Consider the following 16660-nt stretch of genomic DNA (forward strand, 5'->3'; position numbering starts at 1 on the left):
TCTGCTCCCCTTGAGGATGGTGGAAAGTGTTTTAAGAGATTCTGGTTCCAAGCAAAAGTGAAGTGAGCAGTTGCTCATAGCAAAGAAAGAAGCACATCATCCATACAGGATAGCAACATTGTAGACTAGACACAAACTCCCTCTTTCCAAAAATAGCAGTGGGGAAAATAACCTTGAAAGGGAGAAGCTAACAAGTGAGTGGCAGAGTTCAATTCAAGAAAAGAATCTCAGAGAACTCAGGTGGGTTCTTGTGTTTCCAGTTTATTTAACAGAAAAGAGATTGGCCAATTGCGGTTTTGATGCCTGCCTTGCCCCAGGATGAGGCGGCACCCATCGTGTTACTTAGAAGAGAAGACAAGGGTTTTCCCTGGTTTCTGACACCACCAGGGCTTAGGCTCCTTGATCCACAGCAGAGTTTTCTGGATTTTCTTTTTTTAGAGAGAGAGGACTTGTTTGAGGGGTTGTTGAGTTGACATAGGAATGGTTTCCATAGATGGGAACAAAGCGGTTGTCAAAAGCTGGAGAAGTGTGTTCCGGGAGCTGGATGATAGGGCTGGAGGGCAGCAGCATCCTGTTTTCAGCTTCCATCTGAAGACCCAAGTTACCCATCTTGGGGTGAATGCCCACCTCAGAAGTCAAATTCTCCCCTTTTAGAGGCATAGTCTGCCCTTCAGGGGTGACTGATACCTTTCTGGAGGGGACAGTCACCTTTTCAAGGGCCACAGCCTTCGTTCTAGGGGCCATTGCATTCTCTCTAAGGGTCTCAGTCTGAAAATGAACAGGGGTCATAGTCATTTCTCCAGGGTTCATGGACTGATGACTCACCAGGGTCACAGATTGATGAACCACAGGGGTCAGGGTCTTCTCCCCAGGGGTCATGGACTGATAACCCACAGGGGTCAGGGTCTTCTTCCCAGAGGGCTCATACTGATGACCCACAGGGGTCAGGGCCTTCTCTCCGGGGGTCATGAACTGATGACCCACAGAACTCATGGTCTTTGCCCCGGGGATCTCAGTCTGCTCTCCTAGAGCTACAATGTGCTTTCCAAGGGATACAGTTTCCTTTGTAAGGGTCACAGTTGTGCCTCTAGGGCTTATAGTCATATTTTCATACTTTCCATGGATCTCAGTGACCTCAGCCTCTCCTCCTGGAGGCAAAATCTTAATATCAGTGGTCGATGCCTTGGTCACAGCCAGCCTTGAAGTGCTTGAAGGGTCAGTGCTTGAAGAATTCACAGTGGATGACAGCCAAAATTGTGGTAAAGAAGTTGAATTGAACACTAGAGAAAATCAACAGAAAAGAATGAGATTCCTACCACTTCATTCCCATCCTATTAGTTACTGGCAGAACTAGAACCTCTCCAGTGCTGAAGTACCTGCACCAAAATTCAGAAGTGTAAGATTTCACACTATACCTCCTTGAGGACATAGAGGAAATCCCACCACACAGAAGGTCTGGTCCATACCCCGTCATGTTCACAAGGTCCCGAACACCCACAGGCACTCAGTAGATTTACTACATTTCCCATGAATAACCCCAGAAAGAAGCCCATTCCCTGTGCTTAAGTCCTCACTTTGACATCTCTGATTGCACCATCAGTAAAACCTTGCCCTCAAGGCCTAATTCTAAAGAATTACTTGATGAATGTTCAAGAAGCTTCTTCTGTCTCTGTATTGCAGGAACAAAGCCAGGGGCCAGGAGGCTGGAGACAGCATGCTGTGAACAGTGGGACTGGGACTCACCTAAAAATTTGACCTGACTGAGATCCAGTCTCGTTACCCATAGAATGAAGATTATAAACCATATATATGCATGCTTCACCTCTTGCACACTAGGTTTCATCTCCTAATTGCCAGGGAAGAGATATCAAAGGAAACCTAATTCCTTTAGCCCTTGACCATGAGAGCAGAGGAAAGAGAGAAATAGACTAACATATATTGAGTGCTAAGACAATTTTTCATTCCATAGCTCACTTAGTTCTTATAATAATGTCATGAGTGTACAGATTATTCTCATTTTAGATGGAACAAAGGAAGCTCAAAGAGGCCAAATAAGGGCCAAGTATCCAAAGACTGGAAAACATATTGGCCTGGCAAAGCTTTTTCTGTCCCCTCAATGTCATCATGTTGACTCACCAAGGCATTTAGATCTAGCAGAATAGACTCACCCAGTGCCTGGTTATGCAACTTCCAACCCCAGCTTCCAGGTCACAGTTACTTACCAGCCCTCACCAGGATATCATTCAATACGTAGACAAGGGGGAAAGGACCAGTGCCACAGAAAGTGCCCCTGACGTCATCCATGTCCAATGTCCACACCATGGCCCCCCCAAAATGCTCTCGCTTTATAAACCATGCCTGTAAAAGTAAAAGTCAGTCAACCCGCTGTCCTTGTCACCCTCCAGACTGGGTACAATGGCCAACAACTGAACATAGCCCCTGAGGAAGCAATGTAGCAGGGTGGTTAAGAGTGTAGTCTTCCTTTGAATCTAGCTTTTACTGCTTATTATCTATGAGATCTTGAAAAAGTTACATAACCCTTATGTGTCTTAATCTGTTTAAAAAAAAAGAATAATAACATGTCCAACATTTTTAGACTCAAAAGATTCTTACATGCACATACTACAATATGGATGAAGTATGAAGACACTATGCTAAGTGAAATAAGTCAGATACAAAATAATGAACACTGACTGATTTCACATATATGTTGTACCTAGAGTAGTCAAATTCCCAGAAACAGAAAGTGGAATGATGGGGGAAGGAGGAATGGGAAGTTGCTGTTTAATGGGCACAGGGTTTTCATTCAAGATGAAAAGCTTCTGGTGATGGATGGCGGTGATAATTACACATGAATGCATTAAAGCCACTGAATTTCAGACTTTAAAGTGGTTAAAATGGTAAACCTTATGTTCTATGTTATATAGGAATGCTACATACGTTTTCCTAAAGAGTTCCTGTGCGTATTTGGATCAATACCTGGCACACAGTGAATCTTCAGTAAATGTTAGCTACTATCCCTCTGGGTTTCCCACCTCACTAATCACCATTATTATCATATTAAACTGTAGATATTGCTCTACTATTTAAAATTTATTTCCTTATCTCACAGTGATGCTATAAAATATAGTAGAGCACAAAATATTGTACTCTTCTCACAGCTAAGAAAATAAAGACTTTCATCCACACTTTTTAAAACCTCCACTATAACTAAATGGCAGAGCTTAGACTCAAATCCAGGTCCTACTATTACCTTACCAGTGCTCTCTATCAAGTCTGATGGAAAAGACAGACTCCATCAGGTCCAAATAGCTGTGTGCCTTAGCCAAGTCAATTAGCTAATTTCAGGGGTTGATTTTCCCCAAATATAAAAGAAGAAGGAGGAATCCAATCGTTAAATCTGAAACTGTGAAGTTTCTGAGATGTTTATTCTACTTATAAGCTAACTAATTAGCCTGCCAGTTTTGTGTATGTACACACACACACACACACACACACACACCCCACCCTAGACCTCTGTATCAGAGGACAGAATGTTAATTATTCACAGAAAAACAAAACAAAACAAAAATAGCCAGAATAACACCTTGAGTCAGTTTCCATGTCCCAATTACCCAAAAGACAATGTGAGGAAAGTCAGATGTTCAATTCACCTGCATATGCAGTGGGGTCTGTGCTGCAGAGAACAACCTGAAATTATGAGACTCAGAGCTTATATAGGATGGTTGACATATGTGGCCCTCCTCCCCTCCAGAGAGAGGAGAGAACTTGGAATGTAAACAAGTCCTCCCTGGGAAGGGGACTTTCGCAATCATTGAAGGTAGGCAAATGGTTCTGGGGGAAAGAGGAAGGCAGCTCTCTATTTTTAGTTTAGCTTGTCTGCTTCCTTTGCCCTCTCTATGTCCTATGGGTCACAGATTTAATTCCATCCAACTGAATAAATCCACTGAGTCATTGATCCTTCCTGTTTGTGTCTTCCCATTCCCAAACCACAGAGCAAGATCCCAGAGGGGAGAAGCCACGCTCTTTTACCTGTCTCCTCCCCGGCAGGCCTCACTCAGTATTAATGCACAGAAGAGCCACACAGTGAATCTTCATGAGTGCCTCCCTCTCTGGTGCTTCCCACACAAACTTCACCCAAAGAACAGCCAACACCTGCCATTTCTGCATCACCGGTAATAGGAGAACTGGGAATTCTCTCTGTTTAAGTCTCAATATCCAAGCAACATTCTGGCAATTTCTCACCTGTAAATTGCTGCTCCTTCCAACTACCCTAGTCCAGACACCCATTATCTCATGCTTGGACACCTCTGTGTCCCTCCAGGGCTCCCAAAATGCCAACCTGGAAGGAGGCATTCTAAAACAGTTTCCAAAGTTTTTCTAAGACCTAATGAATATTCAGGAGTGAAACCAAGATTTCTACATGTGTCTAGTCTTTCAGGTGATTCCAAAGCAGAGGCAGGTCTAGGAAGTGCTGCAGCATGTCAGTTCTCTTTTAGTTCACTGTAAAAACCTGCCAGATTCAACTTCATAAAACACCACTTACATGAAGGAAGGGTTTTAGTTTGGTTCTAAAAGTTTGAAAGTTAGAGGTCATCCACCTGTAGAAACATGATTCTGCCTTAAAATGTCTGCAGGATGAAGACCAAACACCTTTACCAGCACTCAAGTCCCTTTATAAAAAGCCTCTGGTTCACCCAAATTCTTTTTTGAATCTGCTATAAGCTTTCTACACCACTGAGCCTTTCCCGCATGTCATCATCTTCTCCTACTCCTGCTCACCTCCCTCAGGAAGCCCTCCCAGACTTCCTCATTTCTGCTGCATGTCACTAATATTTGTGGAGCACTTACCATGATCTACCTTGTGTTGGTTTTTATCTGCTAGGAAACTAGCTGGTCCAAATGGAAAAGAAGAAACCAAAAAGATCATCAAAAACCTGTATGAACTGAGAGAATTATTTATTCCCTCAGATCCTAGATTTCTTCTCTTCAGAATAGAGACTTGGAACAGATGGGATTGTGAAACCCCAGTTGGAACCAAAATGTAGGCATGCCTGAAACTCCCCTGGTCTAATCATTCTCACCTTTCACCCTCCACCCAATACACATGCATGCATTGTACAAACAAGGGCCCCATGGAAGCCAGTAGGAAACCATGTGCTGGAGCACGAAAGAGCCAGGGTCTCACCTTGTAACTGAAGCTGATGGCATCATCATAGCCAACCCACTCCTCCCCTTTGTTGGCATATGGGACATACTGATAATCAATCCAGTGCTTTTTCGCTCCCCAGACAAAGGAGCAAATCTGCCAAGAGGACCGTCAGGTTAGTTCTGGGAAGTGCCACAGGGGCAAGCACCAGGAGACAGTTGTTCCTTGCCCAAGGATAAAGAGCCCAGGAATCCCTAACCAGTGGATGAGAAAAAGGTAAACCAAAGAGAGAAGAATGGAGAGGCCATTCATGAAGGAGCTCCTATTTTGAATAAATTTTTACTGTTACCCATTCCTTCCTCTACTGTCCATGATGGAAAAAAGAGAACCAAGGAGTGGATGACATGCAAGTACCAAAATAGTAAGAGTGACACACCTCATCCTTGACCAAATCTGTATCTCATTCAAAGTGTTTTCATAAACAAGCCTCTCCTGTTCATTAGATCCTAGCACAAACTGCCTCATATAGGTAGTTATCAAACTGGCACCTCAACTTCTAGCAGATTTAAAGTTCTTGAAGGCCGGGAGAAGTAGGCTGCTATAATCAATTAAGCATTAGAGTGTCTACTGGGTGCCTAGCATTGTGCTAGAAACTATATGCTGCAAAAAAAACAGAAGTATGCAAGCTGTGCTGCAGAAGTTAATGTCTAAGTCATTCCTTTTTTCTTCTGGTGCTTTGAAGCGTCTGTCTATCAAAGCTTCTTTGGCCCCAAATGCCCTTGAAGAACATTGTTTCAACTATGCCATCATTCATAAAAATGCTTCATTGGATTAGCAGAAAAACGCCCTCATCCATCCAGCGCAGAGCAGAGACTGGAGAGACGTGCAGCACCTCCACTATTGCCTAAAGCAGGGCTGCAGCTATCCATCAGGCACTTCCTACCACCCTGTGCCTCTGTACCTGCTGTCCTTTACTTGGGAAGTCCTTCCCGTCTAGTCATTCCTGTCCATCAGGATTTTCCTGTGCTTTCAAACTGCTCAAAATCTACCTGCTCCGTAAGACCTTTCCAGGTCACTACAACCACACACTGATGTGGCTCGTGTTGTCACCTCTGGTGGTTACACTCCCTTGGAAGCATGTCTCTTTCTGCCACTCAGTAGCAAACTCGGTTGTGATGAGGATGAAGAGGGTGGAGCTGGAGTAGAAAGAAAGAACCTCTAGTAGAGAATGTCTTGGAATTCCTTCAAAATAATCTAGTAGTAGGGAGGGAGGAAGTCGGAGAGCAGAGATGAGACAAAATTGGCCATGAATGATTAATGATTGAAGCTGAGTGAGTAGAATGTCAGGGAGGTACAGAGGCTGTACTACTCTTTTACTTTTATATATGTTTGAAATTATATATATTACAAATATTAATGATTTTTATTTAGGCCATATAGAAAGTCAGGGTTTACCTGTATAGCATTCAAGATCCTTTTTTGGGGTACAGTGAAAACCTTCCATCCAGATTCCACCAAGCCCTTCATCCCTTACACAGGACTCAAATAACTTACCCCAAAGAAAAAGAAAATATCCCACACAGTGGATTTCCCTTGTCCTCATAGACTACCTCTTTGCCCTGTCTACAGCTCTCACCCTTGCCATTGCCCCTTATCCTGGCCTTTGCTCCAGATGAGGGTGGGAGAGTCCTAACTGGGAGAGCCTCAGACAGAGGCTGCTATTTCCATTACCTCATAATAAGCCAATAAGCCTGCTTGCTTCGTGTACTTCCCTGGAGATGCTGGTCCCATCGCTCTGGCCTGCAACCCACTGTTAGAGGCTTTGAGGAGGCGAAAGGTACGTCCATAGGTGGGGATCCCCATCATGAGTTTCTCTGAGGGCGCCCCAAGCTTTCTCCAGTAATTCATAGCATATGCCTGCAGGTAGGAAGAATCCAGACCTCTCCTTGTTACTAAGAGCCAATGGCCTGAGCTCAGGGGCAGATGTCTGGGCCACCTGAGATCTTTCCTTTTCTTACCGAAGATTTGGGATCTTCAGGCAGAGAGAACAGGGGGCTGTTATGTCCTGTGAACCTTTCCCAACTTCCATGTAAGTCATAAGACAAGACATTGATGAAATCCAGGAATCTGCAAGGGGCAGCAGGAAGAGATATAAAGACTGGGCCAGCCAGATTTTCAAGTCAGATCATCACAGCGCTGTTTAGCTAACTAGCTAGACATTGGTCACCAGAGCTTCCCTGCTCCTTCTGCCTGTGGGCCCTGCCCAGGCTGTTCTGTCCACCTGCCACTGGAACAAACGGCTGGTTAGGAATAGCTGTCCGTGAAGATCTATGCATCCTGAGAATATCTGTGGAGGTAGGCAGGAGTTAGATGAGAGAAAATACACTCAGGCCTGATACAAATGCTAACAGACGTCTGAACAAACAGTCATGAGTAAAAGCAGTCTGTCCCATAGCTTGTCTTTCTACCATTCCAAGCACCATTGAAACCTACCTCCTCTAGAAAGATTTCATCATTACCAGCTCACAGGGATAAGGGCTTATACTGCTGATCTAATTTAATTCCAATCTGGCTAATTCCCTAAGTACCATAACTATCTCCATTTTAAAGTTGAAGAAATTGAAACTCAGAATAATTAACTAATTTGCCTAAAGTTGCCCAGCTGGGTGAAGGCAGGACTCTCTCAATCCTGCCTGGCTAAAAGATCAACACTAACAAACTCCATGTCCCCTGCATCTCTCATTTTCCTCCCACACTGAAACCACTCTCGAGTGCAACCACACAGGAACATCCCATTTCTCTTTTGGTCTACATCTGACTCAGTTTCCTCTTTTGTAAATCCTTGATTCTCAAAGTTCTAAAAAATATACCCAGAGGCAGGGCACAGTGGCTCACACCTGCAATCCCAAAACTTTAGGAGGCCAAAGTGGGCAGATCACAAGGTCAAGAGGTCGAGACCATCCTGGCCAAAATGATGAAACCCTGTCTCTACTAAAAATACAAAAAAAAAAATTAGCTGGGCATGGTGGCACGTGCCTGTAATCCTAGCTACTCAGGAGGCTGAGACAGGAGAATTGCCTGAACCCAGGAGGCGGAGGTTGCGGTGAGCCGAGATTGCGCCATTGCACTCCAGCCTGGGTAACAAGAGCAAAACTCCGTCTCAAAAAAAAAAAAAAAAAAAATTAGCTGGGCATGGTGGTACGCACTGTAGTCCCAGCTACTCCTGAGGCTGAGGCAGGAGAATTGCTTGAACCCGGGAGGCGGAGGTTGCAGTGAGCCGAGATCGCGCCACTGCACTCCAGCCTGGCGCCTGGTGACAAAGCGAGACTCTGTCTCAAAAACAAAACAAAACAAACAAACAACAACAGCAACAAATATATATATATATATATATAGCTAGAGCTGACATGTCCAAAAACACTTATGTCCTGTTCTTTGTCTAGCTTTTGAACTTTTGCATGGAGAACTGCCCTGAATACTGGGTGTGGCTGGGCATTCCTACTTTTGTTTCTGTGACAGTGGTTGTTAAATCATCTGTCTCCGATGCCAGCATCTGCTGCAGAGCTTATGTCTACAGCTGTATTCTAAATAGAAAGAGGCCAGGCCCCTGGGATTCTCTCCTCGTAAGACCCAGCAATAGGCTGCGCAGAAGATTCTACCCATGCTAACATTGTTGTGGGCAGGTCTAAAGAAACCCCAGGGTATAAAGGAGCTAGCCCTTGTCTCCATCCATGCCCCTCAGCCCAGCCCCAAACTTGCACTGACATCGGGGCAGGCACATGGTGAGCTCAAAAACAGTGCTTGGGAAGCTCTGGGGTTCTGAGCTCAAGACACCTGCTTCCCTCCAATGTCCTGCCCCACCAAGGCAATATCCACTCACCTTCCCAGAAAGCGCACTTCATAGGGTGTTTGGACGATGTGTGGGACCCCAGAAATAGCAGCAGACAGTAGCAGCCTCGGGCGCATGGTGAGCAGTGCCTCCTTCTGGAAGGCAAACAGGAGCTCCTAGGAGGAAAGACAGAAAGACAGAGAAGTGGACAAACAGAGAGACAGGGGCTGTGGGGGAGTATCATCCAGGAAGCATTTACTGAGCCCCTGAGCCAGACTTGGGGACACGAAGGTGAGTTGGACATGGGCCCTGCCACAGGCTCGTGAGAAGGGCAGATGAGGGCTGATGCGGTGAATGATTTAATTGAGGGGTAGGGAGCAGGCACAGGAGCACAGAATTCGGACAGACACTGCCTGAGGGAGTGCAGGAAGCTGCACAGAGAAGGCATCCCTTAGGCTGGAGGGCAGGAGCAAGCCACAGGTGCAGAGAAAAGAGTAACCTCAGGTGTTACAGGTATTGCCCTCCAGTGTCTCACAGTAAAAGAACATTCTGTCACCCTCTTCTGCCCCTGCCCCTGCCCCTGGACCCATGTTCCTCTCCTGCCTCTAAAAGTAGAATAATTTCTTGATTCTGGCACTTCCAGACCGGACTTACTTTAATTAGGAAGAGAAAAGTCCACCGGTCATGCCTGGGACTGCCTCTTAGCCCAGGATACAAGAAGAAAAGGTCAAGGCCATCAAAGTTATGTGTCCTCAGAAGGGATATAACTGAAGCAATAAACTTTCCACGGTTGGCAAATGTGGACAACATAGTGGTGAACCTGCAGGGAGACCAGGCGTAAGGCAAAGAACACTATCCACAGAATCACAGCCTCCTACAAGGCCCCTCGCAAGCTTGGCACCCTGTGGTGGGCATGGCAGATGCGGCTGGAGGAAAGGAAGGCAGTTCTCCGAAATTCTCCCACCTCTGACACGCCTCTCCCAGCACCAGAAGCTTGATACCCAGGAGTGGGGAATTCAGGCAGCTAAAATAAGTTGACAACCATGTGCTGCCCAAGGCCAGGTGGCACAGGGAACAGCAGGCACAGAGCCAAGCAGTAGCCTGGGGTGGGGAGAACTGGCTTAGTCCAGCTCTGTGCCCTAAAACATGGTATGCTCACTGGCAAGGCACTGTGCCACTCTGTGCTTTCATCATAGGTAGCTACTCGATTCCCTCGACCTATCCTAGTTCTGACATTTTCTACCGGACTGGATTAAGGCAGAGAACATGATCCAAGGGCCAGCATGTCCAGAAAGACCTATGAGTTAATCCGGGCCTGGGCTGTATAACTTGGCACAAGAGGCCTGCGCTCTGACAGGGGGCTCCTGATCCTGTGTTATTTTGTTCGCTTGCTTGTTTGACAGTTTTCTATTTTACATTGTTTTCTCTTCCGTAGTGACAACACTTTGGAAACATTCTAACTTATTGGAGCTGAACTTTAAGCAACTCTAGGGTAGTCCTGAGCCATGATTAGAAAATTAACCAGACTCACAAACAGACCTGGTTTCCGTGGTCAGTTTGCCACCTCCAAGCTGGGCAGTCTCTGAGGAATACCTGGGACAAATCTGGCAAGTTTCTGAATACCTGTGACTTGCGCTTTCTGTTGTACCAATTCGGAATACAACCACTTTGTAAGTTTCCTCCAAGTGTTCACTGGGTAATGCATGCACAGCCCTAGCCCAGCGTCTAGAACACAGGGAGTGTTCAGAGAAGGGAAGAGGCAAAGCCTGGGACTGAGCAGAGCTGCTTCTCACCCCTCTGCCCTAAATCCTTCCTCCATCTTGCAAAGTGCATTCTCACACACTCCCAGGTCACCAGGCGTCCCTCTCCTGCATCTCATGCCTCTAAAGCAACAAGGCAAGCATGGCCTGTACCCCAATCCTCAGCCATGAAGTAGGGGAAACGTTTCTTCAGAAAATATACAGGCAGTTTGTCAGCTCCACGTTGCCTCATGGAGATTGAAGTGCTAACAAGAGCAGCTGCTACATACTGAACGTGTACTATGTGCTGGGCACTAAGCTTAGCATTTTGTTATTTCCTTTCCCCCGATCCAGACCTTTAAGGTTGACATCCCTGGATCCGTTAATAAAGTGAAGAAACCCGTGAGGTTGGGAGTTATTCTCGTCCTGTACATTTTTCCTTCCCTTGGAGACAAAACCCTTGCCTCTCAGGAAAGATTGAGGAGGCAATTGTGAGTGCCTCATTTTGTCTCTAATTTCCCCCAGCCCCTTTCTTACCACCTGCTAGAACTTCCTTGTCTCCCCTGACCCACCATGGATACGAGGCCAGGATGTCCCTTGAGTGCAGGAGTCTAGGATTCACGACAGGGAAGTGCTTGTGCTAGCTTCGCTGTCCCTGTGGCCAAGCTGGCTTCCCCTCTTGTCTTCACGTCTAGCCAGCCTGCTCCACTCTCCCAGGGAGAAGACAATAAGAGCAAAGTCTCACCTTAAGGTGTCAAAATCCCACCCGCCGATGGACAGCAGTGTTTTCAGCTCTCTGTTCCTATGATGTGGAAGAGAGGGTTGATAAGCTGGGTCCTCCACTCCAGTGGGCAGCTGCTGCTACATTCTTTTGTTTTGCTCATTGGAAGAAAAACAGGACACAGGAGAGATGGGAGGTAAGGGAAGGAAAAGGGAGAAGGTGATAGAGGGAGAGAGACAAGCTTACGAGAGAGGAAGAAAGAGAAGAGAACAATCAACCCAAGGGCCATCACAACCCACCAACTCCAAGGCTGCACAAAGTCTGCCAGACTCGCCCAAGTCCCCATGATGCTTCTGAAAAAGAATCTAAAATGTTTCTCTTTACTAACTTTCCTATTCAACAAATATTTATTGAGCAATGTCTATGTGCCATTGACTGTTTTAGGCACTTTAGAACAGAGAACACCACAGATAAGCTCCCCACTCTCAGAGAGCTTGTAATCTAGTGGCATAGAACTTTTGCCCTGCTTATCTATAACTATTAACGGAATAACAAACCTTCCCTTGGGCAGGGAACGATCCCAGGAGTTCTAGAGAGAGGAAAATGTAAGCAAACACTGAGCACCAACCCAGTATGAGACACTGACCTAGCACTTGGGATACAACGACACAGCAGACACTACCTCTTCCCTGGAGTAGTTCACAGGTGACAAATGGTAATAAAAACCCGAGCATTTGCTGAGCATCTGGGATGTGTAGGCTCACTTTAACAGCATCAACACCTGAAATCCTCACAACTAGGTTCAGTGGCTGAGTTGGAGTTTGCCAGGCAGAGAAGAGAGAGAAGCACATTCCAGGCAGAGGCAACAGCAACTACAGAAGCAAGGAGGCGGAAAGAGCTCAAGGTGTCTGTGACAGGGAGTTCTCAAGTCCGGGATGCTCTGGACCCTTATTTGAGAGGAAGCTAGGACTGGAATAGAGGAAGGTTGAAGAGTAACAGGAGAAATAGGCTATTATCTTATACCTGTGAAATCTGAAAATACAACTCCCACATCGAATATGAACAAACCTCTCCTTTAGTTTGTTGAACTCTGGATAGAGAATGTTCTCATCCTGGAGATCCTTAGCAACAATCTGATTGTTGTTCATCGAGGCAAAGGCAAATATCAGGTGGGTGCAGAGAAAGGGGTTCAGGTCATGGGGCAAGATGGAGGCGGGGCCTGGCCGACTGTGTGCCCAGCTGGTGAAATAACACACCAGTTTGTAGGCAGCACCTGGTAAGGAAGAGCACACATTAATTGGCGAGACCAAGGGAACAGGTAGAGCTCAGCTTCCAGAAAACAATGTGAACACAGCCCAAGAGGCGAGGCCACATTTTAACACCCTCTCTCCCCCGCCCCAATGTACACCTCAAAACTACACTGAGGTTTTATTCCTCCCCAACTGCTGAGGTCTCAGGAAGAAAAAAATGCCCTGTGAAATCCTGGTCAGAACGGATTCTCAGATCTGGACCAAGGCACACAGTCAGTGGCACAAACAACAGGTGACCAAAAAATCCTCTGAGGAACTGTGTTGGATCAATAATCCCTGACAGAGGAGCCAGGGCAAAGGGGGCTGCAGGGGGCGCTCAATGCGGAGGACTTCTCAGCTAGAGACTCTCCTGGGCTCTGAAAGGGAAAACAGTTTCCTTACCATCGTGGTGTGTCAGCACAAGAACCAACCCTGCAGGAAACAAAGGGAGGAGTCACACAGATTCATACGCTCGCCAGAGTGGCATGCCACGGCACACCCTCTGGTCAGCAAGGGCGCCCACCAACACAGTACCTTATGCAGACGCAGACGCACACATGGAGACAGACACCACTCACTCGCTTCCTAGTCTCTAAAGTTGGCCCAGCGGAGCTAGATGTAAGTTCCTTTTCTCTCTAATAAACACGTGTATATGCTCATGCTTTGCACAGGGACAACAGTGAGTGTTAGAAGTCCCAGAAAAAGCTTGAGGCCAGTGGTTCTCAACCCTGGCTGCAAATTAAGAATGACTAATATACTGGCTGGTCACACAGAGATTCCGATTGAACTGGTCCAAGGTGAAACTCAGGCATTTAAAATTTCTAATGTGCCACCGGGTTTGAGAACCACTATTCTGACCACGTCTCCCTGGGTCCCTCTGACTGTTCACTATGGCCCATCCCATCTCTACCTAATCCAGGCCCCCTGAGTCCCAGGCTGCTCTCTCAGCACCAGAGAGATGACAAACTCATAAAGTCTGGCACCTCCTGGACTGAGTGACACTGCTGGGACCTGCCACACTCACCAACCCATAGCAACAGCCTCCACATCTCCATGGTCTGACAGCTGTGAGGCCAGAGATGGAGCCCTTTATAGGAACCTCCCTGTGGATAGCGCTGGGACAGCCCAGCTACACACACACACACACACACACACACACACACACACACACACTCTATCACCAGGATGAATAATTTATGAATGTCATAGTGACCCCAGAACCACATGTCCTCCCTCTCCAACAAAGCAATAGCTCCAGGCTGGCACTGAATACCAGGAAGAGGTTCTTCCTGGTATTCAGTACCACATGGACTGAATATGGGAAAGAAACCCCATTTGATAGCAGCAATTCTATTATTAAAGGATTATTGGTTGGGAAGCAGTATAATTTAAAAACATTTTTAAAACCCCAGCTTTGGATTCAGGTTTTGAATCCAAGGTTTGTATTCAAAGTTTGAATCTCAGTGTCACCACTTAGAAGTTTTGTAATCTTGCGCAAGTTACTTTGCTTCTGTGAGCTTCAATTCTCACACTTGAAAAATGGAGAAGACAGCTCAGACTTACCTCATTGAGCTTTATAGAGATTAAAGAGATAATGGATCAAAAATTGTTAGTTTTGTGCTTGCAGATAATAAGGGCTCAATGAATGGTAGCTATTATTAGGGACGTCAAGAGGGTTGCCCAGCAGAGCAGAGTTCTCAAACTCAAATGACACTCACCAGGCAGGCAATGTAAATGGATGGAGTAGATACAATAAAATAGCTCTCTCCATTTTACCAGAAAAGTAGCAGTTCATGCCCAGTGATACACATCAGCTGACATGAAGCCTCTAGGTCAGGAGACAACAGAGATGAAAAGGGACGGCACACTGAGCAGCTGCTAATGGTTGCCCTGTAGAGAAATAGACCCAGCGTTGCTGGATCTTTCAGTTTCTCAGGAGAAGACAACACCTGAATTTTTGAGTCAACAATATTTGAGTCAGTATATGAGCCAACTGTGAGGATGTGTCATGAACCTCAAGAATATGATGGATAAGAACCAGTTTTTTAAATTCTGGACAAGAATCGGTTTTTAAAAAACGCAACAACAGAAGAGTGAACAGACACTTTACAAAAGAAGACGTATATGAGGCCAACAAACATACGAAAAAATGCTCATCATCACTGGTCATTAGAGAAATGCAAATCAAAACTACACTGAGGTACCATCTCACACCAGTTAGAATGGTGATCATTAAAAAATCTGGAGACAACAGATGCTGGAGAGGGTATGGAGAAATAGGAACACTTTTACACTGTTGGTGGGAGTGTAAATTAGTTCAACCATTGTGGATGACAGTGTGGTGATTCCTCAAAGGACTAGAAATAGAAATTCCATTTGACCCAGCAATCCCATTACTGGGTATATACCCAAAGGATTATAAATCGTTCTGTTATAAGGACACATGCACACGAATGTTCATTGCAGCACTGTTTACAATAGCAAAGACTTGGAACCAACCCAAATGCCCATCGACGATAGGCTGGACAGGGAAAATGTGGCACATATACACCATGGAATACTATGCAGCCATCAAAAACGATGAGTTCATGTCCTTTGTAGGGACATGGATGAACCTGGAAACCATCATTCTCAGCAAACTGACACAAGAACAGAAAATCAAACACCGCATGTTCTCACTCATAGGTGAGTGTTGAACAGTGAGAACACATGGACGCAGGGAGGGGAGCATCACACACTGGGGTCTGTCAGGGGCAACTAGGGGAGGGACAGCAGGGGGTGGGGAGTTGGGGAGGGATAACATAGGGAGAAATGTCAGATATAGGTGATGGGGAGGAAGGCAGCAAACCACATTGCCATGTATGTACCTATGCAACAATCTTACATGTTGTTCACATATACCCCAAAATCTAAAATGCAATAAAATATATATTTTTTAAAAAAGGAGAATGAAAGATAAAATAGGACTACAAGCCAGATACTTTTTATAATTCATCAGTTTTCTTTTTCTGCTACAGAGGGTCTCAGACCCTATGTCCATCCTCACAGAGACTGATGCTGTTCATGTAATCCACATGAACTACCACGAGGTATTAACCAGATGTTAATGCACAACACAGGGAAATAATGACTAGTGGTCAAATTCATGTAACATCTATCCTTCATTTCTAGTATGAAGAAACCAGGAAAGTCATTGTTTCAAATCAGCAGTTTGCTTGGATATGGTGGAATAAAAACAACAAATAGTATGAAATGTTTGGGGTATTTCACTGAAACTCTGGGACAGCCTGATGGAATACCCCACCCAACAGTGACTACATCTCCTTTTCTTCATGTATTCAACAAACATTCACTGAGCATGTGCCACGCCCTGCTGGGCACTTGAGAGGGTGTCTGCTTTCAAGGAGCTTATGATATAGTGAAGAGATTGATCATATCCAATTCCTGCTCTGTACCATCACTGAGGCAACTTGAGTCCCCCTTGATGCTCAATACCACCCTCCATTCCTTGGACTAGTATTAACCTGAATCAGGAGATAATTAGGCCTCCTGAGACCAACACTGGATCATGCTTGGCAACAACTTGTACCACTGGTTAGACTATCCCTCGTGTATCTTCTGACTGTAATGACCATGCTCTTGTTTCCCCATTCCTAGCCCCTGTGCCCTCATTCTTATAAGTGGGTCTGGTCCCTGCTTTGACTTCTCTTCCTGTTCTATGAACTGCTGGGACCACAGTTGGTTCCTAGTTCCTGGGTCTTCTGAACCTGTCTTGCCAGGCTCCCCATATGCCATAGCCTAAGGGCCTCCTGTCTTTTAAGATCTCTTTGATGTGGAATGCCTGCCTTCCTTCACTTCTGAGCCTCCTCCCACAGCATCTCCTACCCCACAAGATTTCACATCACTGAGATTTCCCACTAGGCTGTGGCCTTC

General features: G+C 45.8%; 1 protein-coding gene across 1 annotated transcript; it reads right to left on the minus strand.

The window, feature by feature from the left end:
• Positions 1-241: 241 nt before the first annotated feature.
• On the minus strand, positions 242-13744 carry OVGP1 (oviductal glycoprotein 1). The gene is made up of 10 exons (XM_037728143.1): positions 13130-13744; positions 12507-12711; positions 11463-11519; positions 9633-9798; positions 9030-9154; positions 7168-7276; positions 6881-7066; positions 5189-5305; positions 2223-2358; positions 242-1280 (listed from the first exon to the last, which is right to left on the minus strand). The coding sequence occupies exons 2-10, from the start codon at positions 12584-12586 to the stop codon at positions 391-393; spliced, it is 1866 nt and encodes a 621-aa protein (XP_037584071.1). The 5' UTR covers positions 12587-12711; positions 13130-13744; the 3' UTR covers positions 242-390.
• Between the last annotated feature and the right edge of the window lie 2916 nt (positions 13745-16660).

This window comes from Cebus imitator, unplaced genomic scaffold, assembly GCF_001604975.1.
Source record: "Cebus imitator isolate Cc_AM_T3 unplaced genomic scaffold, Cebus_imitator-1.0 Scaffold256, whole genome shotgun sequence".
In the NCBI taxonomy this organism is placed as follows: domain Eukaryota; kingdom Metazoa; phylum Chordata; class Mammalia; order Primates; family Cebidae; genus Cebus; species Cebus imitator.